General features: G+C 48.7%; 2 protein-coding genes across 4 annotated transcripts in view; one reads left to right on the top strand and one right to left on the bottom strand.

The window, feature by feature from the left end:
• The window catches only part of LOC122380679 (DNA polymerase alpha subunit B-like), a 47779-nt gene extending 35472 nt beyond the window's left edge, over positions 1-12307 (bottom strand). Inside the window, exons 1-3 of the mRNA XM_043364053.1 lie at positions 12060-12307; positions 10051-10261; positions 8383-8428 (exon numbers count right to left, since the gene is read on the bottom strand). Of these exons, the coding sequence (XP_043219988.1) occupies positions 8383-8428; positions 10051-10261; positions 12060-12135 (333 nt within the window). The 5' untranslated portion in view covers positions 12136-12307. The remainder of the gene's footprint in view (positions 1-8382; positions 8429-10050; positions 10262-12059) is intronic.
• A 397-nt stretch (positions 12308-12704) lies between these two features.
• LOC122380692 lies at positions 12705-24790 on the top strand. 3 transcript variants are annotated; one of them, XM_043364072.1, is made up of 8 exons: positions 12705-12849; positions 19209-19460; positions 19769-19953; positions 20099-20255; positions 20649-20769; positions 21010-21131; positions 21430-21770; positions 23598-24790. In XM_043364072.1, the coding sequence occupies exons 2-8, from the start codon at positions 19242-19244 to the stop codon at positions 24010-24012; spliced, it is 1560 nt and encodes a 519-aa protein (XP_043220007.1). In that variant the 5' UTR covers positions 12705-12849; positions 19209-19241; the 3' UTR covers positions 24013-24790. The 3 variants fall into 3 exon arrangements, with proteins under 3 accessions (XP_043220007.1, XP_043220008.1, XP_043220009.1); XM_043364073.1 differs by having other exon boundaries at positions 12714-12849; positions 20652-20769; XM_043364074.1 differs by having other exon boundaries at positions 12714-12849; positions 23601-24790.
• Positions 24791-24981: the final 191 nt, after the last annotated feature.

Raw genomic sequence — 24981 nt, 5'->3', positions numbered from 1 at the left:
GGTTTCGCGGGAAGAGCTGTCAGGCCTACAGCTTTAGAGATACAGAAAAATATTTCAGATATAAAAGGTGTGGAATTAAAAGGGCTACAAAACTGCTATTTCGGTTTTTCGAATTTTTTGGATTTTGACCCCAAAAATCAAAAAATAGATTTTTTGAATATAATAGCCAAAAAATCCAAAAAGTTTTTTGAATTTCGAAAAAACCGGAATATATGTGATAGCCCCTACCGCCTTCTATCTACATACCAAATTTGAGATCGATACCTCTTTTTTTGGCCAAGTTATAGCGAAAAAACTGTTCAAAATTGATGACGTCAAATTTTCAAACTCAATTTTTTAGCAATTCTAGACCTCGTAGCGCAAAACAAAGACCACCATTAGACTCCCCGTGACGAGCTGCATCGAATCGATACCCATTTTATGCAAAAATATCAACTTTGAAATTTGACCTTTTTTGACCTGACCTTGAACTGACCTCCACCAGAAAGTGACCTAAACCGTACCTGATGGTCTTATAACCAACACCATTGAGTTGGAAATGAAAAACTGGCCATAAAACATGCATCGCATAACCTTAGTAAAGTTGGGCTCATGTGGTGACCCTTGGTGACCTGACCTGTGACCTGACCTGGTATGACCAGTGACCTCTAATAGCAGCATATGTACTAGACAACTGACGCCTTATCGCTGATTTTCGACAAAATGCGTTTTACTCGGTGTTATAGGCGCTTTCCCTAGAAGCCCCGTGAACGGTGAAACATTTTATCTTTGACCTGACCTGTGACGTCATCGGCGACCCCGAGGTCAATGAAATTTGGTTTCCTTCGACAAATTTGACAGGGCTATCGAACGCCGTTTGAATATTCCGGATCCGTCCAGTAGTTTCGGAGATACGGGGGGGGGGCAAAAAAGTGCCCCCCCCCCCCCCACCGCGCGGAAGGTGGCTGGTAGGCCCGCCGCCTGCCGGGTTAAGGATTCTCTTTATATTGAAAAGGCAGTCAGGGACCCTCGACTTCTCATTTCGACCCCGTGCAATGGGCAATGCGCGGGTTGAGGAAAGGGGCATCTACTTTGCATCCTTTTCCAAATCCCATAGCGCATGATTGTTTGTTTTTTGCTTTTTTTTTGTTTTTTTACTTTCTTGTTTTCATTCTAAACTCAATGCACCATAACTCTAGCAGAGTACGACAGGTACCTTCAGCTGATATCCTGTTTGCATGGGCATTGGGCGTAGGTGACCTCTTCTGAACTATGTTACATCTAGAATCCCTCAATTCGCAGCGTTGTCTGAACTGCAACCGACAACGGCGCCCCATAACCGGCAAACAAGCGACCCCACCGGCCACCTCGCCTGACCGGCACGAGTTAGCGAGCCGAGTACGCCAATAGTCTTCCGAGAAGACAGAACGAGGCGGCGTTCTCAGCATCTGCACCTGCCCCGGCAGGAGGGAGGGGGCAACAATTAATCTCGTTTGTCCGGAATCGCGGCTGGCGTCTGCCGGGAAGTCGCTGGGATTACGGCCCGGGCTAAAGGCTCAAGGAGAGTCGCGGGCATGCGGTGTCAGATTACACTCGGTTTCATCAGGGTGTGATGAAAATGAAGGGTAAATGCAGCAGAACCTGCATTGTGGAAATACGACCTGGCAGCCGCTGTTTATGGGCGTTCCTAGTGGGTGATGAAACACAAAACGTGGTTGAAATGAATTTATGAACAGAGGAAATGATTGCACCCTTACTGAGGTCATCACCTGACAAACCTTCGCATATCATCGAGGAAACACTGCAAAGGTAAGAGAACAACAAAATATCGATTAAACGGACTCGCCGCGTATGTAGAATTCGACAGGTAGAACCTACACTTTTTTCTGCAGCGAGGGAGTTACGTCACAGACAAACTGTTGCCAACAGCGGTAAAACACAAAAACACCCGGCGTGCCGGTGGGAACTGGGGTAATAGCGGCGGCCCGACTGCGGTATGTGCGCCGTCCTCCCCCTCCCTGGCTGTTGTGCTCATTCAGCGGACAGTGAAAGGGGCGGCGGCGGAGGGGGAAGGGACGGGGGAGAGGCAATGGTATGATGGGGAGGGGAGGGGGAGCGACCCGGGCCCGACACGACGCACCCCCGCTGCGTAATGTGCGGTTACCCGTGCCCGGTCGGAGGGGACGGGCGGCGGTGAAAATGGGAGAAACGTTCCGAAAAAAACTGACACAAATTTATTGATGGTGTAGCCGATAAGAGCCGAGCCGTGATCTTCCTGGTATAACCTCGTTGTTCCCATAACTTACAAATGCAGGATTAAAAAAGTAACTTGGAAAACAACAAAAATCGTCCGCAACGAGTATTTTCGAGATAAAAGTTACACTACAACCACGCGAAAACAGCGTGGCGTAGAAAATAGCGTAGGCAGCACCGACAGGCGGCGTAACACAGCAGGCTTTCCCGGCAGCATTAATTTTTGTTAGTTCGGGAGGGTGAGCCAAACAGGCTTAATCAGCCCTTCATTCCCGCTTAACTGCCCATGGTTTATGAGCGAAATTCATCACAAAACGAGTAATAAGTAGAATTGATTCTATTCAGCTCTAGTAACATTCCAGCTATCGCCAGGCTCGGCAGACTGGGAATAACAATACTTGACGCTCATACACAATCACACAGAACCACAGGAAGCCCTCGATAAGTTCCAAATGTCATAGCATGCTTGATGTGTACGGCACACTTACATAAGAGCCATGTAATGAAAACCCAATGAAGCCGTGAGGACTTGCCATGAAGAGCACGATAACCATAAATATTCAGCAAAAAAAAGATGATCAATTTTCTTGAGAAGAGGAATAGGAGACCCAAAAGCATCAACTTGCGCATCAGAAGCTGAAAAGAAGCGCACGGCGCCAGGGTTCGCATCGAGCGATAGCCCGAGAGAGGGCTGAACAGTGAATAGTGTGGCCTGAAAGCGAAGAGAAAGGTGTCGTAAAAACGCGGAAAAAAAGTTTCACAATCGGACCGTTTGCGGGGAACCGAAGGGGAGAACTCGACTGAGAGCCGGAGACCAGGATCACGAAAAGCCGAATGCCTGGAATGCATTTGCTCGCACATGGAGCTCATGTCCTAAACCGCCCCATAAAGTGAGTTTCATCAGGTTCTCCAGTAAAAACGGGCTGTCAGGACGAGTCGCCACGGCACGACCACGCCTAGTCCTGCGCGCGCGTGGAAACTCCATCGCGAAGGAACGCGCCGCTCGAAGGACGCCCATCGCTCTCACACAGCGAGGAATGTCCGGTGGTCCAGCGAGGGACCGCGGCGGGCAGCGAGGGAGCCGGGAGGGCGGGGAGGGCGGGGAAGGCGCGGCGTGCCGGCGTTTCCGTCCCTCTGACAAACGGTCGACCTCGGCCACTCCGACGGGTCCGTATCAAAGCGTCCAAAACCGCAGCATCCAAAGTACGCAACATCCAAAACCGCAGCGTCCAAAGTACGCAACGTCCAAAATACATCCAAAATCGGGTTTATAGGGGGAATTCACAAAGTCCAGAACCGAAACATCCAAAACCGCAACGTCCAAAAACGTATCATCCAAAAACGCAACATCCAAAGACGCAACATCCAAAGTACGTAACCTCCAAAACCACAACGTCCAAGACCACGACATCCAAGGCACGCAACATCCAAAACCAACCTAACCTAACCTAACCTAACCTACTGATTTTTGCCTATCCCTAACCCAACCTAACCTAACCTAACCTAACCTACTGATTTTTGCCTACCGGGGATAAGGAAACCCAACCTAACCTAACCTAACCTAACCTAACCTAACCTAACCTAACCTAACCTCACCTAACCTAACCTAACCTAACCTACTGATTTATGCCTACCGGGCAAAAGGAAACCTAACCTAACCTAACCTAGCCTAACCTAACCTAACGGTTTTGGATGTTGCGTACTTTGGATGTTGCGTACTTTGGATGATGCGTCCTTGGATGTTGCGTTTTTGGATGATACGTTTTTGGATGTTGCGGTTTTGGATGTTTCGGTTTTGGACGTTGTGAATGCTCCCTATATACCCGATTTTGGACGTATTTTGGACGTTGCGTACTTTGGACGCTGCGGTTTTGGATGTTGCGTACTTTGGATGCTGCGGTTTTGGACGCTTTGATGGTCCCCCCACTCCGACACGGGTCGGCGCGGCGAGAGAAGCCGGGCGGGGCGGGGCGGGGCGGGCGGCGACTTCACGGCGGAGCGGACAGCGGACGGCCGGCGTCCCGCGCGCGCGGCGCGTCTGGTGCCGTTGCCCTCTGAGAAGGAGCGGTGGGAGCGGGAATCCCGCCGACGCCGCCGCCGCCGGCGGTTCCAGGCAGTCATCAGGCGTCCGACGCCGACGCCGCCGGCCACGGCCAATGGCGGCCAGCGAGCGAGCGGGAGGGCACCGCCACCGCCGCCACCTCTGCAAAGGCCGCTGGTGCGAAACCATCACAGGAATTATCACTTACGATCCGCAAAGACAGAGACTTGCCGGTAGGTGTGAATTGTGATTACCCGAACGAACTTTTAGCAACAGAGAGTAATAAACGTCAGGGATCTCACATTCCACAACTTCAATCAACACAAACCACATCATTTCGAAGTGAATAACAAAATCTTGTGTCAGTGCTTCTTATGACCGGACTTTCGAATAAAATAAAAGAAATAGCAGCTCAGCGGGCATTCGCTGGCAATACGGATACGGAATGCCTAGCTTGTCGGGATGCAGAAAGAACTGTTGAAACAAGCTTATTACCTTAACAGCTTCGGTACGACGCAGCACATATCGCGCTACATCTTGGCAGCCGCTTTTAACAAACAAGCAGCAAACCGTTAGTGCCAACATTTGAAGATGAAAAAGCTCAGTTCTCACAGAGGAACGGAAGAATGTAAGATTGCAGATTACTTATGTCCACGAATGAAAACTTCTTATGACATTTACATTTTCTTGTGACTTTCAGCCAAACCGTCCGAAACAAAATAAGCAGGTAGCACGTAACAATGAATTGACTAAATCAGTCCGCTCCTAAATAAACGTTGAATTAGAAGAAGCATTCATAACCATTTTTACGTCAATTAGGCATAAAGTCGACAACCGCCGACAAGAATTGCCTAGGTAAGCCAATCGTTCCGTCCTACTACAGACTCGGACAAACCGAGCTCCATATTCCTGCCCAGTCTTTGGTACTCTGTCCACCAGCCAGCCGGACGGCAGGCCGGGGTGTCCGCTCCAGCCACTGAGAATGCCACTGAGAATGCCAGCGTGGCGCCCGCCGGGTCTGTTCAGCGGCGCTGCTGGCGGCAGGCCGGCCAGCCCACACCCGGAGCCTCACGCCGGTCAATCACCCGGCCGATGGAGTAACCCCGACACGACATTGAGCGGAGATAGCTCAGGGCATCACTTAGATCCGGTTGATAGTATTGGAGGAGTACGGAGACCGCTTACTCACTCCCCCTCCTTTCATACCCTGGTCACGCCTCTGCTGACGCAAGGAACCAGCCCCCCCCCCCCCCCCCGGCTCGTGAGACCAGCTCAGCAGCATGGTCCCGACTGTCCAGTGTCCATGGCCGACCGGGGACCACTCGTCACATTCAAATCTCGGGCAGAATTCTCAGAATTTCCGACTTCTGAGAATCGGTAGACGCATCGTTTGCGACCAAATCGCCGCCATCATAGATGGCTCGGCCTTATTCAAATCTCTCCGAAAACACAAGGCCGGAGATTTTTTCCATATATTTCGAAACAAATATACATCCAGCATTGCAGAAACACAACGGCCACATCGTAAAAAAAAAAATAACAGATCGGTAAAGCCGCAGACCGGTTCCAGACTAGTCCGGGCCAGCGCTGTCAGGCGAGCTGGCTACGCAGTTCTCTATCCTAGCAACCCTTTCAGAGCATTGTAGGGTACGCTGTTCTCACGCTGAACCCGCCCTTGACTTCGCACATTGCCACAACGTTTACACACAGTTACGGGCGGCCTGGGCACGGGGCTGGTCCCAGGCCCTTCTGGCTGCCGGCGGGCTAACCACCAGCGTCGGCCTTTGAACCGGGGAGTGCCACAGCCACAACACACACACCTCCCCCCCCCCTCCGCCCCCGCCCGCACGAGGCCGACAGGGTAGGGTTGGGTAGATAGCAGAAATAAGACGGCGAGGGAAATCTCCAAACGTTCAATTAGGCGATAAGCACCCCACAAAACAAACATGGCACAGCAAAACGACTTTCGTAAAAGCCAGGAACGCAGAAAAACCCAAAGGACTGAACAACCTGGAACGCAGGAAAAAATCTTGGAAAATCTGAGAAAAGGCAAAACGGACAGAAAACTATATCGTGCAACATATAGAAAAAAGAACATATAGAAAAAAGTAAAACGTGGTAAACGCAGTGTCGCACCGAAACGATCGCACTTCCCAAAGCTTCGTCATAAATCAAAAGAGATATCCTCGAAAGACGATAAATTATCAGCACTAAAGCAATGTCTTCTCATCAAAACTAACCCTTATTACCAAATCACGACGTCTGGACTCCAAGAAACATTTCAGCCAAATACGTAAAGCACAAAAAGCACTAAGTCCTTATAAATCTACTAATCAATCACTATCACAGCCTAGAACGCGCACCACCGCACGGTGGTGCCGACCACGCGGCCGGTTCCGGGACCTCCATCTTGGTGACGTGTCGGCCGGCCGGCGGGCGCCGCTCCTCGTCCTGGTGACCTCCAGATGTCTTCTAGCCTGGCCGCCGCCGCCGCCGAGAGCACAACCCTCCATTGTTGAGTATAGATCTAGTCATGTATCTAAGAACACCACGCACTAAACCTATACCCACAACGGCTGGCTGCGGGGCAGAGCGGGGCACGGCACCACACCTCAGAGTTGCGCACGCGGCACCGGTCAGAGCAAGACAGAGGCCGGATTAGGTCCACGACCTCCGCAGTCAACCGTCCGCCGCGGGGAGCACCGCCTGAGTGGATGGTGGCCTTGGGACTGGCCACTACCCCTGCCTCGTACACTCGCTGACAAGGCGCCTGACGGCCCCGGGGCCGGTCGGTCGGCCGTCACTTTGCAGACGGCAAAATCAATGTCGCACTGATACAAAATCGATACATGTCCAAGTTCCAAATGTCACTCAAAAATCGAGTCACCAGCGCGTTTTAGCGGCGAAAAATTGGCGAAAATCGACAGGGTTTGTGTCAGAGAGTGTACTTGCCGCCGATTACCGCCGGACGGCACCAGACGCCGGCGCCTGGGGCTACCCGCCCAGAACCGGGTGAGTCACTGCCATCTGGCGGGGAGGCGGGGAACTGACGGTACCGTACTGCAACGCCAGTGCCCCGTGGCGCTGGAATACAAGCGGAAAAAACGTGCCGGACACGCAGGTTATCTGCCGCGATGCTGATTTTAGCCCGCGGCCGCAGCCCGCGTCTCGCACCTATGGAAACCAATCAGACTAACACCAAAACCTCGCCAGCTTTGGATGAATAAAACTAGTAAGATTAAAAAAAAATCAGACCAACAACGAAATCATTAGTGACGTCTTCAAAGCCAGGTCGCCACTCGCCACAAAATAATGAAATCGCAGTTGTAGTCCGATAGTTGTAGTTATCTATTTCCCATTCGACTTCGGTGCTAAAAGTTCAAATGAATGTCATGGCTAGCCTGCAGTCCATCCGTGGCATACCCCAGTGCAGAAAGGCTCATGTAAATCAAAAAGCAGCATTTCGAAATTGAGCAAGATTCGTATTCGCATCAGAGTTATCACCTTTGCCCGACCCGAGGTTTAATTGATGTAACGTTGGAAAACCGATGGAATGCGGGGGTTCGAGTCACTCCGGCGCTCGATGGATGGACGAGACCCCTGTCGGGGACGGTCCACGGCTACTCATGGTTTATGAGTGCTACTGCACTGCAGGCGGATCAGGTAGTGATGCGGAACGTGTCGACGGCTGTACGTGCAAGTTTATCATCCAGGGTCCCGAGAGCCCATAAAATTCCGATCGGTTAATGGCGTTCATTGAATGCACCATCACTGCTTGGCGTGGGCCCGGCTTCGTCAATCCGTCCCTTCATAACATTCGATCACAATGCCATAAAACAACATGCTCATTGAGCTTGCATTGCTCAATTGATGGTAAATACGAACATTAATTTCTATGAAATCCTTCCAATGGACAAATCACGACGAATCAAAATGCGAAAACGAAGAGCGCTCTTTCACTCGGAAGTCTGGCGCATTTTGGGGTTCGCCCAAAACACGAACAAGGGAGCATTCCATGCAACGAAGCAGCATAAAAATACCACCGTGAGCCTAGTTTCCATCTTTTACAGTGGGATTGTGAGGGGAAGAGCAGCCGCCGTGTTACGTACCTGTCCGGAGAGAGGCGAGGATCCGGCCGACAGGTCACTCCGAGGTCTGAGTCCGCCACGTCAAGGAAATGACGTCATTATAAAAAAAGCAGCGCCACACAGAACGCATGAACTTGGTGCTGGGTGATGAGACAGCATATGTCCGTGAACCGACATTGACACGACGTGAGAGACACTCTGGATTTGGTAAAATGAAGAACATAGGACTACTAACGCAAAAATTGATGAAAGCATGCATATTTAAAACGATTGTAAGTACTAGCCAATAGCCATGCACTATGCAAATAACTTATTGACTTTCGCCTGTGTGTGCGGCGTTTTACAGCGTCTAACCTGTAGGGGGAGGGGAGGGGTCGGTTGGACCCCCGTTCGGCACCGGATCGAGCTAGAGCTTCGCAGAAAAACGAGCGTGTTGCCCGTGACGAGAGGAAGCCGGTGATACCCAATTTAAAGGTCCTAGATCATTGATTGACCCTCTAAGTCAGGTCAATGACCCAAAAGTCGGGAAAATCGGGACCTACTAGAACTTCGTAAAAAGAAGCTGGTATAGGGTTTTCGGGGTGCTGATCACGAATTTCATGTCAATTTGATCACAGATGATGTCTGAATGCATTAGACCAGGTCGGGTCGGGTCAGGTCAGGTCAGGTCAGGTCAGGTCAATAAGTAGGCGTCCTACCGGCTATCCATACTAGGCGTCAACCACCACTGACGGCGTTGTAGCATGTTACTAAGGCACTAAAACCACTTCGTAAATCCGAATCGCGATTCCGACCAACCACCGTCTCGAGAAATAGGTCACAAGTACAACTCACAGGTCAAAGGTCATTTCGGGCAATGTCATGAAAGTTGCAGAGTAGATGTAAAAAATTGATCAGTTCGAGGGTACTGAAAGTTTCGTCGCGGTCGGCCGCTTTTAGCGCGAGTTATTTGCGAAAAAATCGAGAAGGGCCATCCGACCCCCGAGTCCCCTCCCCCCCCCCCCCCCCTAAATGAAGTGGGTTAAAAAAGATGTCCCAAAAATATGCAATGCCCAGATGACTTTTTGTAACCGCTGACTTCTGAATGAATAAGTCAAGACAGCACTAATCACTATGCAGTAAGCAAAAAAAAAGTCAGCCCCATAACTCATCAGTCAGTAGAGTGTTGGACTCCCGGAAGTGAGAGCCCAAATTCCAGTCACCCTGGCACGATCAATATATGAGAAACCTATGGGGATGGTCTCCAGTTGGTGAGAACAGCCGCAGCCAGGTGAAGTCGGTTAAATGGGACAGCCATGTCCAATGTCCAACCTTGATGGGCATGCTGAGCGTCTTAATTTGGGCATCTCAATCCCCAGCTACCGGGAATGCCCATTCAGGCAGTAGGGGATGCTGCAACAAGCTCGGCTCAGCATGGCCTTGTTCTCATCCATTCAAAATAATTCAGAAAAACTTATCAACAAAAAACTATAAAGAAACCAGTTAGTCAATGAAATTAAACATTTTTCAAGCTCCTACATTGATCTGACATTATGGAGTGGAAACTTTGAGGATCCAGTTCAAACAAGAACAAAAAAAAAAAAACACAAAAGCACATGATGTAACATGATCATGACATCCGTGAGGTTAGGTACATTCAGACTTCCTCTAGCTCATCTGGCAAAAAACACCCAATCAGAAAAAGGATACGCTTGATCAATGGTGTCTTTGGTGTAGATCTTGATCCTCGAGTTGTTTGCTGATGAAGACTCAGATGGCCGTTTTCCACTGAGTTTTGCCCTGACCATCAATTCGAGGTTGGATTCTGTCACTGGAGGCCTCTTGTTCTCTGATGAGTAGGCCACCCATCCATAGACCAGGTCTTCGGCAGTTAAGTGATACTCTGAGCACAATGATACACCTGAAATACAGCAATGGTGCTAGCTGGTGATTCACAAGACTTCCTGACGATAAAACCACTTAAAAATATGGCGGCAATTTAAGTTGTTCAAAACACCAGCAGTTTTGGCCCTCCAGGTTACTCCTTCTAGTCTACCACAACATGGTCAGTACACTCCAATGGGAGCTACTGCTTTCAAAATGATGGTGACCATTCAACCTGGAGCAGCAGCACAATGTCCTGTTGGTTTAGTTGTAATAGGCATGCCTGAAGATGGAAGATGTCAGACAGCAAGCATCATTTGTCATAACTTGTTTCAGTAGATACAATGTTTTGGCTGCAGTTATTACGAGCGAGCGAGCGCAGCAAGCGAAGCGAAGTCTTTTCAATATAACGGAAAAATCTCAGTATGAGCGGCCCGGCCTGTAACGCTTTTGAGAGGCTTATGTCTCAGCAACTGCTGGACCGATTGGCCTGCGGTCTTTTTTGCTGGGTAGCCCCATCCCTTCTACCCAGTAATTGACTACTTTTGACACATCTCAGTAGTGACCGTCGTGGCACGTGCCACGTGAAAAGTCAAGGGTGTTCAAGCTGTTATGCAAAAGTAGTGATTTTGAGAGGCTCATATCTCAGCAGCCGCTTGGGCGATTGTCTTGCGGTAATTTTTGCAGGGTAGCTGCATCCCTTCTACCAAAGGTTGGATACTCTTGATCTATGTGAGTGACCCCTACTGCACGTGCAAAATGCAAAAAGAAGAGGTGCCAAATTTGTTCCCATTTCAATAACTCGGTAATTACTGGGGCCATTTCGCTGAAGCTTGGCATACAGAGCCTTGTTCGGGCAGCGCATCCTATTGCAAAATTTTGCACGACGCATGCGCAGTTGGGGTCTGTCGGGTGCCAAGCTCCGCCCTTCGGCGTATGACGTCACACGTGTGACGTAGGCTCGCGCAAAATCTTTCAGTTTTGCGCAAGAAGAAAATAGTAGCTGCAGGAGGCGAAAGTGGCGCGGATTAAAGTTTACCCTCATATATTTCTTATTGTAAGTGGTTAGTATGGTGTTGTTTTGGTATCATTATCTTTCTTTTCAGTGGCACATTGCTATTAACCACATTTGAACGCATTTTACTTAGTAACTGAACGAAACACACCAGTCCATCCGCGCCACGGTTCGCCGCGTGTCGCGTGGCCCTCGGCTTTGCGAACCGGCGGAGAGGGGGCAGAGCATGGGCGGAGCCAGGCGGCTGACAGCATCGCATGTGTGACTTCACACTCAGCAAAATATTTTGCGCGGACCCGAACAGGGCTCAGGTGGGCACCCACCAGGCAATGCATTCCCATGTGTTGCGGTTAGGGTGTTACTGCACATGCGCGCGTGCAGGGGGTGCTTCCAGATCTCGAGAACGGCTGCAGGCTGGTCCGTTTGCACTCAAATTTGTTACACGGTTGGGGACTAGTTAGCAGGGTGCCGTGCAAACGTCAGTTTGGACCCCGTTTGAACGTGCAGAGTGCCACTTCCAGATCTCAGGAACAGCTGTGCTGATTGCGTTCAAATTTGGCACACCGCTAGCGACCAGTTAGAAGGGTGCTTTGCACAGCCTGTTGGAAGTGCCCTACCGCCCTTCCGCACGCGCAGGGCTCACTATCTTGCTCGCTCGTTCTTCGCCCAAAAGGAGTTTTACTGGTGTAATATCCAAAGTAAAAAAAAAACAATGTAAAAGAGTCTCATCTATTTTCTACAGGCAAGTCAAAGTGAGGTACCTACAATATTATGATACATCACCCGTCATCGCAGACATTCCGTTTGTTTGTAAGCTTACATTTTGACAGTGTATCTTTCGTGAGGTTGATGCAGAAGTTTCCAAACTCTTCATTTATCTCATCAGCCAGTGGCATTTCTCACAAATTCAATAACACTTTCCTTAAATTAGCAAACAATAAATAAAAATATCGAGCCCGCACAATACCGCGGGACCGCGTGAAGAATTGTTGAAATATACAACCAAAACCAAGGCCGTATAAGAGACCAAAACACACACAACGGACACGCGCTTCGCGCTTCTGCACCTTCTGCAGACTTGGCGCCAAAAAGCATGTTTTGTCTCATATGCCATAACTGTCTACTTCTCTAGAGCATTTCTTATAAAAAAAGAGTTTGTGAAAAATGAGTTTTTATGTCGACTTGGAGGTCGAAAGAATAAACACAAACTTTATCTGCATTTTTCGTTTCCTTTCATATTTATTTCGAATTATTTTCGCTATTTACCATTTAAATTCAGATCGCTTTTGAGACAATTAGGATCCGCCATTTTGCCTCAAGAAAAGAGACGATTCTTTACAAAACTTTGTAAAATGTGACGTAATTTTGACGTCATGATTTCAAACTTTATGCTTCTGATTCGCTCTCGAGCTCAGTCAGACGTCAACTACTAGTTTTAAACATTAGGTTTCATTGAGGTTTCAAAAGATTTCTTGCATGCTAACGTTGGAGTGCGTGAGTGTTATTGATGAATATTTTTAACGGTTTATAATCATAATGGGTGTGATGCATTTTGCTAAAATAATATTATAAAAGCTGCTGCTCCTTGTGCCTGAAATTGTTCATGTTTGGTAAGCATTGCCTGTTTGTCATTTTGCGATGTTGATGTTTGTTCTTTTCTTTTGGCATAATTTGCGACTTGTGCTTATTTCTCTTAGGATTTTAGTAGTTGATGAGCTGTGATTTATGTGCTCGTAAAAGAGTAGCCATCAACGAATTTATGAAAGCTGCTGAATCTGATGAGGCTACACTAGCTGCATTTTTCTATTTTAGCGGGATTTCGGTCTGCGTATGTTTGCTTCGGGCAACCTTTGCATAGAGCATTTTTGTTAAAGCATAGTGATGGTGATATGATCAATTAATGAAAGTATTTTGTTATGCTAATAGAGTTTTGTGAGGCTATTGACAAATTATGTTTTGGAATTTCCTCATTTAAACATAATATTAATGATCTTGAAAACACGTCAAGTTTATACAATCATCACATTCTTTTAGAATGTCTAGGGGCTTGGAGCTAAGCCAGCCTGCAAAGCTCAGTAATTTCAGAGATCTTGTTGATATGGTGCTTTGCTGATGCTGATGCTGATGCTGATGCTGATGATGTGGTCGGGCTGTCACCGGTTGCATCGGTAGCCCTATAAATGCGCGTCGGGTGGTGGGAGGTTTCTGGGATATGGTTAGGATGTAACCTGGACAGAATTAGACAAGTCAGCTTCTGTCCGCTCCAGTCCTCTGCTCACCATCCGTCACGGTCACCAGTTTCCTCTTCCTCAGTCTCCAGAGCTTGTAGAGTCCCTCCTTGTTCTTCTCCATCTCTTCCGTGCTTTCATTGAAGAGGAATGTCTTCAGGACTTCTAGTTGGTCTTCTTGGTGTGGGCGTTGGAGTGAAGTCATCTTGAGCCGTTCTTCTGCGAGTTTGGTGCACTCAAGCAGGAAGTGGTGCTGGTCTTCCTCCCCATCTCCACACAGGAGACACGTGGTTTCTTCGCCAGTGTGTCTCTTCCTAGTCTCCAGCGGGAGCGTGTTGGATCTGGCCTGGAAGAGTATGATTGACGATGCTGTGTTATCGTAGATCGGATCTTCTTTAATGGCTGTTTTGGCAGATCGGTATACCATTATACTGGACTTGGCCTCGAGCTCTTCTTTCCACTGTTTGTCATCCCACTCTTTCAGGCGTTTCTTCAAGGTAGACTTGTTCATCCTCTCCAGTTCTGCAGCATTTAATCCCACAGCTTCCAGGTACCGTTTCGTTGTCTTCGCCCATGTACTTTTCCGCACTTCTAGTTCTGCTCTGGCGATCCTTCTGATGAGGTCGTTGCTTCCTTGCATCGCGCCTCTCAGGAACTGCAAGTGCCCTTCCATGATCCTGGTCTTCATCAGGGAGGTTCCCACCTCACCTCTGAGCGTACAGATCGGCGTGTATCTCGGTGCTCCCAGAATTTGTCTGAACACTCCATTCTCACATACTTGGAGCTTCTTGATGTCTGCGTCCGTAAGGCTCAGGATGCTCGCCCCATGAAGAAACGAAGGGAGCGACAGACATTTCCAATAGCACTTGCCAATCATCAGCTTGTTGCAGCATTTTTGCGTTATTCCGTAGGTCATGTTGGCCAGCTTTTGGGACTTCTGATGCATTACGTTAATGTGTTCCTTGAAGAGCCTTTTCTTGTTTGTGACACAAACTCCCAGGTACTTGATCTGTTGAACCACAGGGATGTCTGCGATGACCTTGGGTTGCTCCTGACAATTGTAGATGATGACCGCGCTCTTGTCTTTGTTTATCTTCAAACCGAACTTGCCACTGATGTCCGCCAGCGTTGTCACTAGGTGCTCTGTCTCCTGTAAAGTCTCAGTTAGGACGAGTCCGTCGTCAGCAAAGAACAACACTGGGATTCGGACAATATCATTTTTGAAGCCCAGTCCCGTATCTGTCAGAGCTTTGGCGATAAGGTATGTTACAATTTTGAAGCTTGTCGTTGACCCATTGCATCCTTGTCGTATTCCTGATGTGACGTCGATGACTGCTTCAGTCCTGTCATTGAGCTTGATTTTCGTTGAGTCTCCCTGGTAGATTTGCGTCGTAGCATCAATGATTTTGGAGTCGATCTTGTAGAACTTCAGGGCTTCTACCATTTCAGCTCTATTAACCGAATCGAAGGCCTTCGAATAGTCAATGGCTGTCACAAACAATGGCTTTTTCCTGCGAAAGCTGTCTTCAACGCAGTAACGCAATAGGAATAAATTGTCTTCAACCTTCCCCCCACTAGTGAAACCTGCTTGTATCTCTAGCATTTCATCATTATACTTTAAGTGACTCTCAATTTTATCCTTCAGAATACTCATGAACAGCTTGTATGATATGTTTGTCAACGCTATGGGACGCAAGTCTTTTGCAGTGGGTTTCTTGATCTTGGGGATCATTTTAGTCTTCGACGTCTTCCACGAATCTGGCTTCGAGTCGGCATCCAGTTGCTGTTGTAGACAGCTTGTTAGGGTATCTAGGCCTTCCTTCGTCATTACGAGTGCTTTGTATAGTTCCGGTTTGAGCAAGTCTGGTCCTGGTGCAGTTTTGTTCTTCAGTCCGGATACTGCTTTTTTCACATCTTCTACTTCAATCTGTGTGGGGTTCATCTGTGATATTTCCTGTCTCACAGGGAGAGCCATATCCATCAACTCTCTCATGTGTCTCGGGAAGTGGGGTCCCTCGTGCACAGTTCTCCTCATACCTTCTTCATATTCCTTCTTCACATCACTGTTCCATATTTTACTGATCTCGTTTGAGTGCTGCTGGTACACAGTTTTCCAGAATTTCACCAACTCCTCTTCTTCCACTTCTGGTTCCAGTTTCTTGCCTTCATTGTCATACAGTTGGATGTCTTCTTGGTTTCTCTCCTTCTTCCTTAGTTTGTCAATGTTTTCAAACATTGACTTGCTCTTGTTAGCACTGTTCCTGATTTCTTCAGTTGTCTTCTTTTCTGATTTTGTCACAGCCTCTTTCACCATTTCCTGGACCTTCTTTTTCTGTATTTTATACTGTTCATTGAGCAGCTTCTCTTGATCTTTGTCTTTGGTGTTTCGTTTTTCCCGGTTTATGGCCCTGCGTTTCTTGATAGCTTCCCTGATTTTATCTGTGACCCATGGCTTTTCTTTCACCTGTTGCCCTATCAGGCTTTTCTTGCGGTATGTTGCTTTTAACTTGCTGTTGGCCACTTCTGTCATCAGGCCATTGAGCTCCTCTATGTTTGTTATGTTCTCATTTTGGAGCCTTCTCTGCATCTCTTCTCCGAAGAGTTCCAATGAGCCAGCATCTACCTTCCAGAATTCTCTGACACTTGTCGTTCCCTTATTAAAGCTTTGGTTTCTTGTGGGTATTTCCATTCTGACCGAAATCATATGGTGATCTGAGAGGTCAAAAAGCTCCCTCTCTTCATCAATTGTCATGCTCTCAATACGCTGATAGCACCTCCTATTTGCGAGGACATAATCGATTGCACTATTTTGGTCCTGCCTTGACCATGTATATTTACCTTGGCAAAATTCTTCTAGGTTTAGCAGTATCAGTGATGATTTATTTGTCCAGTCTAAGACAATTCTCCCATTTTCATCTTCTCTTTGATAGCCAAGCTGTCCAATGTGTCCGTTCATGTCTCCGAGCAACAATAGAGCCTCATCTTTTGCCATAATTGTTTCAATTATGTTATCAATTTCAGCTTTCATGTTTTTATTCCTCTCACAGTCTTCAGCAGATTTCCTTACAGACAGATATACAAGGATGATGTGCAACTTAAAACACCCTAATTCCATGACTGCATGCAAAATGTCTGTGCTACACGTTCTTTGTTTTGCAACACTTGTCCCTTGCTTAGTTTGGAACATTATCCGGAGTCCCCCTCCCTTCTTATCCCTCATCTCTCTCATACTCTCAATCATTGTAACACCTACAGAAACTTCATACTTTTCAAATTTTTGTTGTGTTTCTGTAAGACACAGTATATCACAGTTTGTTTTCAAAAGTTCTTCAAGCTCAAGAAGTTTATTTCTTGTGAGGCCCTGCACATTCACCATGTTGACTGTAACAGTTTTACTCTTTATCAGCTGATTTCCCCTTTTCTTCTTTCTTGGTAGTTCATTGGTTTCTGATGACCCTTCCTCGAAAGATCCTGTGTGTGGCAGTCCCCTTTTCCTCGAGTTCCTTTTTCAGCTCATGGAACTTCTTCCTCTCTTCTGGCGTTCTATCCAGGGATATGTATTTGTTTTCTATATTTACCTCTCTCATCCTCATGCGGTTCTTGTAGATTTCTTCTGCCTCTTCCCTGCTGGACAGTCTCACCAGCATCAGCCTGTTCTTCTTTGTCGTCTCATCTTTCTTTCCGAGCCTGATGATTTTTTCTGTCTTGAAGCTCCTGTTTTCTCCCATAAGCTTTTTCATCATTTCCTTGAATTGTTGTTCATCATGGTCTTTTCTTTCTTCAACATTGGCAGACTTTGACTCGTCTATGTTGTGGAAGATCAGGTTTTGTGCTCTATTCTCCTTCTCTTTCAATCTCACGACTTTCTCTATGTTGGTTGTGTTACTCTCCAGGACTTGACTTTGTTGGGCCATCTGCCTCACCACACTTTCTTCCATCCCTTTGAGTTTATCACTCTGCTCTTCACTTTTCTGTTTGATAACATTGACTGCTTCAGACATTTCTGCTGTTCCCTTCATCGCAGACTGCAGTTTGCCAACTTGATCTTCTATCTTCTTTGCAGCTTCAGCATATGTTTTTGCTGGTTGTGTTTCTTTGATGCTTGTGATGATCACTTTCTCTTGCTGCTTCATGGCTGCCAGGATTTCTTGTTTTTGGGCCTTGATGGCAGAGATTATTGCCTGGTTGTCTTCCTGCACATTTTCTTTCTTGTCAGCCTTTGGTTGTGATTCCTCCTTCTCTTCTCCCATTGTGATGGCCCTTCTTGCAAGCTCTGGGAGGTGCTTTGCGGTGTGGTGGAGATTAACTGGTCTGGTGCACTGCATAAATTCAATTGGCACTGAGCTGTTATGACCCTTAGTGGCACTGTGCAGGACAGATATTGAAAATTATACACAAACACAGGGAGACACAATGGGTTGGGATGGGGAAAATTAACCTTTTATTGTACTTTTGTTTTATCTAAAATCTGGATAATAATGGTATACTGGTATACTGGGATATTGGGAAGAAAATAGGATCAGAAGAACCTGTGGTTTTCCCACTCATTACTGGATTATCATTGTTTTCTTCTTTTCCTCTGTTCAATAAGTTACCTATGTAGCAAAATGTTTTATTCTTGTTCAGTGCCGGCTGGTGCAGATTTCCCAGCCAAAACTGGTTAATGGTTGGTGGGTATGTGCTGGTGTGGATTGATCCCTTGTTGGTCTGTCTTACTGGCCTTGTTATTATGCCTTGCAGTCTGGCTCAGGAGCACAAGAGCCACACAGCTAGAGGGTTGTTTATTTCATAAGATAAAATTGTCTAGTTTCCCATATGGCAATTTGTTTTGGGGTCTGTTAGCTGGAGCTCTATAATTGCTCTGCACCATATGGATAAAAATACAGATGGACAGTATTAGGTATAACTTAGATGTGTTCAATTCCTATTTCTGCAGGTGACTAGGGTTGTGGGCCTGGCTAATCATCCCTCCATAGCCAATCATTGTTTCCAGAAATTCATTCTTCTAACACACTGACATGGGTCTCTGCCATGGCATTGGGCTATAGGATGGCGCACTCATTGTGCTTGGGACACATTGTGTGGCATATTGTCATTTCAATTTACTCTTTGCTAACTCATCACAACACCTCTAGTAATTTTGACTGTTTATACATCACTAAGCTGCTGTTTTGAGGGTAAATTTACCTTATTATTTACCCTTTCCATATGTTGGCAAATGATGGAGCTTTAAATCATCTTCATAATTGCAATCCTGCCAGGATTTCAGAGTAATATGCTGAGAAATAATTATCACTTCATGCAGCCCATCCAGAATAAGCTATAAGAAAGATGGTGTTGGTTTCATGCAATGTTTGAATATGCAATTTGCATCACCAAAACTGTTAAATTTTGTCACCACATTGGCACATTGTACATGAACATATTCAAGTACAGTTACTTCGCATTGTAGCAGCCCAGCAAGAAGTGTGTTTTTTTTCTGACAGAATCCACCTTTTAAGCGATGATGGCTAATGCATAAGTCAGTGTCCTGCTTGCTGTATTCACACTATTAATGGCCATCTTGGCACAAATTGGTGTTTACATTATCTAGCTTAGTTGACTCATGGAGAGCATTGCTAAAATTGGGTCTGCTCTGCTCTGAGTGCTCACTTGTGCAATGTTTCATCCGCACCCTGATAATCCTAAAGGGCACTGAGGCTACCTAAAATCGTAATAATCATTATTTGTTTTCCTTGCAGAATCATAGTGAGAGCATCTCCATCCTGCCAGCAATGGAGAAGTTCACGTTTTGTCTGCGCGGCGGCCTGGCTAAGCGGCTGGAGCGGCTCTCGACGAGCCACGGGCCGGGCTACCTGGACTACCTGCTGGAGACGCACACCCCGGACGCCGACCTGCCGCCGCCGCCGCCGCCCCGGCCCGTCACCGACTGGGCGCCCAAAATCGGCGTCGACGACCTCACCAAGAGCATCGAGATCGACGTGGGCTCACAGGTGGGCTGCGGACGCTGAGTGCTGATCGTATGACGGCGGCTGTAGGCTTACTGAGCTTACATCTTTACTGAGCGTTGATTTTATGAACGTGGCTGCTTTGCCGATTTTTCTTTAGGCTGAGGTGTTTCGAACTTTCAATTGCTACTTTTCATCAATATTACTGATGTTTGGCCCAATCAGCAAAATTCATATCTCATTCAAACAAATCTGAAAGTCGAGATGAGACAGGCTCTTCTATTGCTGTCATTTCCTGCAACGGTGCATCACGTGCATCACACAGCAATGCCTCTCTTCCCGCCCATCCTCAGGTGATAGTGGTGAACCTGTCCGACTTCTACAAGCCGCGCGACGCGGCCCAGCTGTTCGGCACGCCCACTGACGATGTGGCCAACGGCGCCGCCAGCGGACTCGACCTGCTCGCCTCCACGGCCAACATGTACCGCAGTCGCGGCGGCGGCGGCGGCAGCGCCGGCAAAAAGTTCGGCGCACCCAGGTGCGTACAGCGGAAGGATGCTCTGCTTTAACCTCGAATCTTAATCAGGTTGAGGGAAGATGACATGATCAAATGTCGTGAATGAAGAAGTGCCATGTCCTGTCCGTCCTGCTGACACATCTCTATGCTCCTCGGTTGTGGCCAGGTTCACGTGCCCGCTGTGCCAGACCAGCTTTATCCGCCGGCGCGACCTCGACAAACACGAGTGTGACGATGACGACCCGGCGGCGGCCGGCGGACGCAGCGCCGGCGGAGCCGGGGGCGAGCCGCGAGTGCCGCCACTGGTGGTGCGACCGACGAAGGTGGGTGAACACAAAATTACTTTACTCATTATTAATAGCTGAACGTGGCGGGAGATGAACCCTCTGGTATTATATTGAATGGCACTGGAATGTGTTAGTGTGGTGTGGAATGGTAGGTAGGCAATAAAGATGGTAAGGAGGGACTCCCCTGGTGAATAATAACGGTGTGTGGTTAATGGTTTGATTGAGCTGAAATTGGATGAGCTGTGAGGCATAGCTGGCAGAAGCAGACTCGGTCGGTTATCTGGTGTATAGTGCTGTTATGACCCCACAAAAATTTGGCGTCGTATTAATGTCATGAACATTCACGATAGGTCCGAAAATTATGAGCGCTGTAGCGTCCAGTCTTTTTCAGCGTGTTTGACATTTTCTCCGCCCGTGTTTTACCAACAGCAGCAGCAGCCGCGGCGGCTGGAGGACTCGAGCTCCGACGAGGACGGCGCCGCGTCCCGGCCGCCAGCGCCGCCCCGCCGACTGCTGCCGCCGCCGCAGGCCGCCAAAAAGCGACAGGACGGTCAGTGGTCCATCGACTGTTCGGACAATATTCGCTCTCATAATTCAACTCTCAGTTATACGTCGCAATAGCTTGTTGTAACGTACTGAGAGACGTAGTGAGAGACGTATGACGTCTGAAACAGTTTCTCAAATATCAAAGTGAACGTGATGAATCCATAATTGTCTATGATCCATGGTCTGAGACGGTTATAAGTAATCTGTCGTGCTGTAATATGCCGTATCGTGATGCATCTTACAGGCAAGAAGGAGGCGTACGTGTGCCGTGTGTGCCAGTCCAAGTTCCGCGATCCGCAGTCGGTGCTGCACCATCTCAAACAGTTCCATCGCGAGCACGCCATGAAGGCCTGGAGCAAGTTCCAGGTCAGTGTGTTCAGTATGCCTGAGTGGGTTGTGGCGGGAGACTGAGATGTGTTGTAAATGAGTTGGTTGACAGTTTTGTGTATGGATGAGCTCATAAGCTTGCAAGTGCAGACGCTGTGGTAGTTTATTTACGTTGTCGATCATGAGACCAACTTCCCCTACAGCGATGGATCATGCCTTCCAAATTCAGACTTTTGTGTAATCTGCTGTTTTGGACAACCGCAATGTTGTTTTACTTTATTGCCAGGTTTCATCAGCTGTCTCCGTCCTTACCAGTTTCGTGTCTCCTCGCCCCCAGGAGAACCTGCGGACGCGGCAGCCGGAGCCGCCGGCCGGCCGGGGTCGGGGTCGCGGCGGCTCCTCGGCAGCCGTCCACGCGGCGCGCACGGCCGACACGTTCGCCGTGCGCTCCGTGTCGGGCGCGCCGATGAAGCTGAAGCTGTCGCGCTCTCAGCAGCAGCAGCAGCAGGAGCTGCGGCGGCGGCAGCAGCAGGAGGAGGAGGGCGCCGAGCCGGAGGAGTACGCCGTGCTGCCGTCGGAGATCCCGGCGCTGCGGCCCGGCCAGCGCGACCCCATCTACCATCAGACCCAGTACCGGGTGTACCAGCCGCCCGACCCGATGCCGCTGCCGCGCGCCAGGTCAGTCGAGGCTCGGTGACACGGACTGGGACGGGGGTGGGTCAAGCTGTTGGCAGGTCAGGATCGGTGAGGGGACAGGATGGGGGACTGAGGGCAGAATATGACACCGCTGGTCTGACCAGTGAGAGGCAAGATTACTTAGTTAGAGGGAGGGGGAGGGGTGCTGGAGACAGTCATGTAACCCGGAACTAGTGACTAGACAGTGAATAGGGAGTGTTGAGCGCAGGTGACACTGCCGCGGACAGGCCGGAAGGGAGAGCCAAAGGCGGAACAGAACGTTGTGGGTCAGAGAAGGGGAGAGCTAAGGGCAGAACTTGACGCTGCAGCGGCTGTGCTCATCCAATTCACTCTGCTTTCATGAGCTGTCTGCCAGCCGCTGACCAGGGCATTGGTCGAGATCTGTAGTTAGGTATCGTGGCAACAACTTGGGTGCTCTACAATCATTGGCCATTGCCACATACAGATGCCACATACAGAGACATTGTCTCTGTATGTGGCATCTGAAAATTGGTTAAGTGTAAATTTGTCGCTCATTCGGTAGATGTCAGAGTATGTACAAATTATATCGGATGTAAAAGTTGGTAGGGTTTGTTGTTGAATATAGAGAGCTCGGTCTTTGCGCACTCCTTTGCATTCTTGTTTGTTTGTTTTCGTTTTTTTTTTTTGTAAATCAATTGGTCAATAGCAGACATAATTGATCAACGTTCGGACAATAAATTCGATCGGACATTTTGTTGCGTAAGCGTCAGATGCGTTTGCGTTTGTTTGCCTTGGCATACCTATGTAGTTGATCCTTCGTTTTCGTCTCCAGTAAGTATTCCTTTCCTTACTTGCTGTTCCGTATGTCATTTCCCCCTGAGTGTTCCTGTCCTCTTCAGGCAATTTGAATATTTATAGAATGCAGTTAGGTCGTAAAAGACGTAGGTGAAAAATTGTTAAGAACTGTAGGTGTTCGGGCACCGCAAATTCGCCGCCCTAGCTCGCCGGCTTCGCTTTGGGGCCAGCCCACAACAGACGGCAGGGGTCAAGGTCAGAGCCAATCCGGCGCTCTGGGACGGCGGATTTGCGGTGCTCAAACATCCACAGTTCCAATACTTGAGGTCCTGAGCCTGCCGAAAGGCGTTCCATATTCAGCGAAAAAACACCTTCTGGCTCACGCCATGGCCTGCAGCCCTGTACCGTTTACCATGGTTTTAACGTTCATCCGTGAGCTTCTGTTTGCGTCCTAAAGCTGCAATCAACAAACAACTCAAGCCAGTGTTGGGCCTACTGTTTATCATCACCCGTGGACTGAAATTTATAGTATCTGTCCCTGGCATTACTCTACAGTCGACTCTGCATACATTATTTTACTTTTTTGTCATTCCCTTTTATTTTTGTTTCACAGTGCAATCACATGCCAACAACATGTCATATATCGTTTTCGCCATGGCTTGAATGGGTTATCATGAGCGCGTAATCAAATCTTAATAAGCTGGGGGTCTAAAAATATGCATATTCTACTTGAGCGGCCTCTTACGATGTTCATGTGTTACTGTGTCAGATGTACCGTACAGTCAGTCTTCGCTCATCGGTGAGGTGGATCCATCAAGCCCGACCGAGGAAAGGCTGCTAAATTGGAGAATCATTGAACAAGACTGAATCCTTATCCATCCCCCAGGTCACCTGGCTCGTTACTCTCAAATTAGTAGCCTTTCCTCAGTCGGGCTTGATAAGTCCACCGCACTGATACAGCGGTACTTTCAAGACTGACTACAGTATGTACAGGAGAGCGGCCTCTTTTGATTACCGTGTGACTGTGACTCGGGTGCCCGCGCCTGCCGCCAGCAGCCCCCCTCTGGACACGGGCCCACCGCCGGCCAGCACCTCGCCCGGCTACGTGACGTGCGGCGTCTGCGGCGGAACCAAGTACTACACGTACACCGAACAGTGCCGCATGTACGGCTCGTTCGCCTGCGAGGCGTGCCGCAAGTTCGTGGCGCGCCAGCCGCAGACGCAGCCGGTGCAGTGCCAGCTGGGACTGGGCCAGTGCCACATCCCGGTGCTGGTGCCGCGCAACTCGACCGACACGCGCTGCCGCGCCTGCTGGCTCAAAAAGAGCCTGCTGGCGTTCAACATGCCGCAGGAGAAGCACGACCGGTTCCGCGAGTGTCTGCCGCCCAGCATCCGCGACACGGTGCCCACGTTCGCCGTGAAGCCGTACAAGGAGATGGGCGTGTGCGAGAGGGACACGCTCGAGTGAGGGGGCCGACCGCGCCGGCCGCCGTCAGGATGGTGGTGAAACGAAGGAAGAAATGCGATCGACCGAACTGGGTCTGTGTCAGGAGTGTGAACGACCGAACGAAAGTGTTTGGTGATGTGTCTGTTGACATGGTCATTGGAAGGTAGGGTATCCCGCGTTGCTGGATGCTGGAATATGAGAGACGAGCCAGAGAGGCAGCGCGATGTGGGCCCGAAGGCAACTGTACAAAGATTAGGTTAAGGAGCGTCTTGTGAGGCAGGTGTGTAGTTACCCATGATGGCGCTGCCCGCCGCAGGATGCTGCGACTGCCCGGTATTATCTATGGCGCTGCGCCGATGTGTCGCACGCAGGGTGTCTGGGACGGGGCTCCCCGGCTCTGCTCTGCGTCAGTGAGTCAGCGGGTGCCAGCTGCTGGGAGATAGGAGCTATGTGTTGGTCTTGTATCTCAGTAGGGTCATACTGCTGCGTTGAACGGTAAATTTTTGGTAATGTTGGCATCACCAAACTCGTGTGCACATTGTTGGTTACTTGTGTTTTTGGAAAGGCATTCGTCGTCATGTATATCCATTTTGCTTGCCTTGTTTCTCACGTTTTGATTGCAACTGGTAACATTTGGTCGGCATTTTTACTAGGATGCGTGGGGCACTTGTCTGTCAGGCGTCAGCTGTGTGTGCGTATGCATACACACATTGTCAATGAGTAACAGCATGGTTCCGTGCAGCGTGATAGTGCTGGATGAATTTTTTGCTCTCAATAAATAAGCGACCTTGTTCAAAAATTGTCCTTTTGGGAGGGATATTATCCGCACCATTACTTACGTTGATGTCGAATGATATGTACTTAATCTTCTTAGGCTACTTACCTATTTCAGCGACGACCGATCAGTATTGGTTTTGCGTGACGGACATTTCCATATGAGCAATCGCCACATTAGCATATGGCGTACGATCCTGGATCCGCGCCATGATG

This window comes from Amphibalanus amphitrite, unplaced genomic scaffold, assembly GCF_019059575.1.
Source record: "Amphibalanus amphitrite isolate SeventyFive unplaced genomic scaffold, NRLGWU_Aamphi_draft 000104F_arrow, whole genome shotgun sequence".
Lineage (NCBI taxonomy): Eukaryota > Metazoa > Arthropoda > Thecostraca > Balanomorpha > Balanidae > Amphibalanus > Amphibalanus amphitrite.
The sequence above is the reverse complement of the archived record's forward strand: the minus strand, read 5'-3'. Positions and strand labels throughout refer to the sequence as shown.

Bases quoted from the DNA above. Each gene is read 5' to 3' on its own strand.
- LOC122380692 (XM_043364072.1), top strand. From the start codon at position 19,242: ATGGAGAAGTTCACGTTTTGTCTGCGCGGCGGCCTGGCTAAGCGGCTG. The intron at 19,461-19,768 runs GTGGGCTGCGGA...GCCCATCCTCAG, and splicing joins AGATCGACGTGGGCTCACAG to GTGATAGTGGTGAACCTGTC. The intron at 21,771-23,597 runs GTCAGTCGAGGC...GCCTGCCGCCAG, and splicing joins ATGCCGCTGCCGCGCGCCAG to CAGCCCCCCTCTGGACACGG.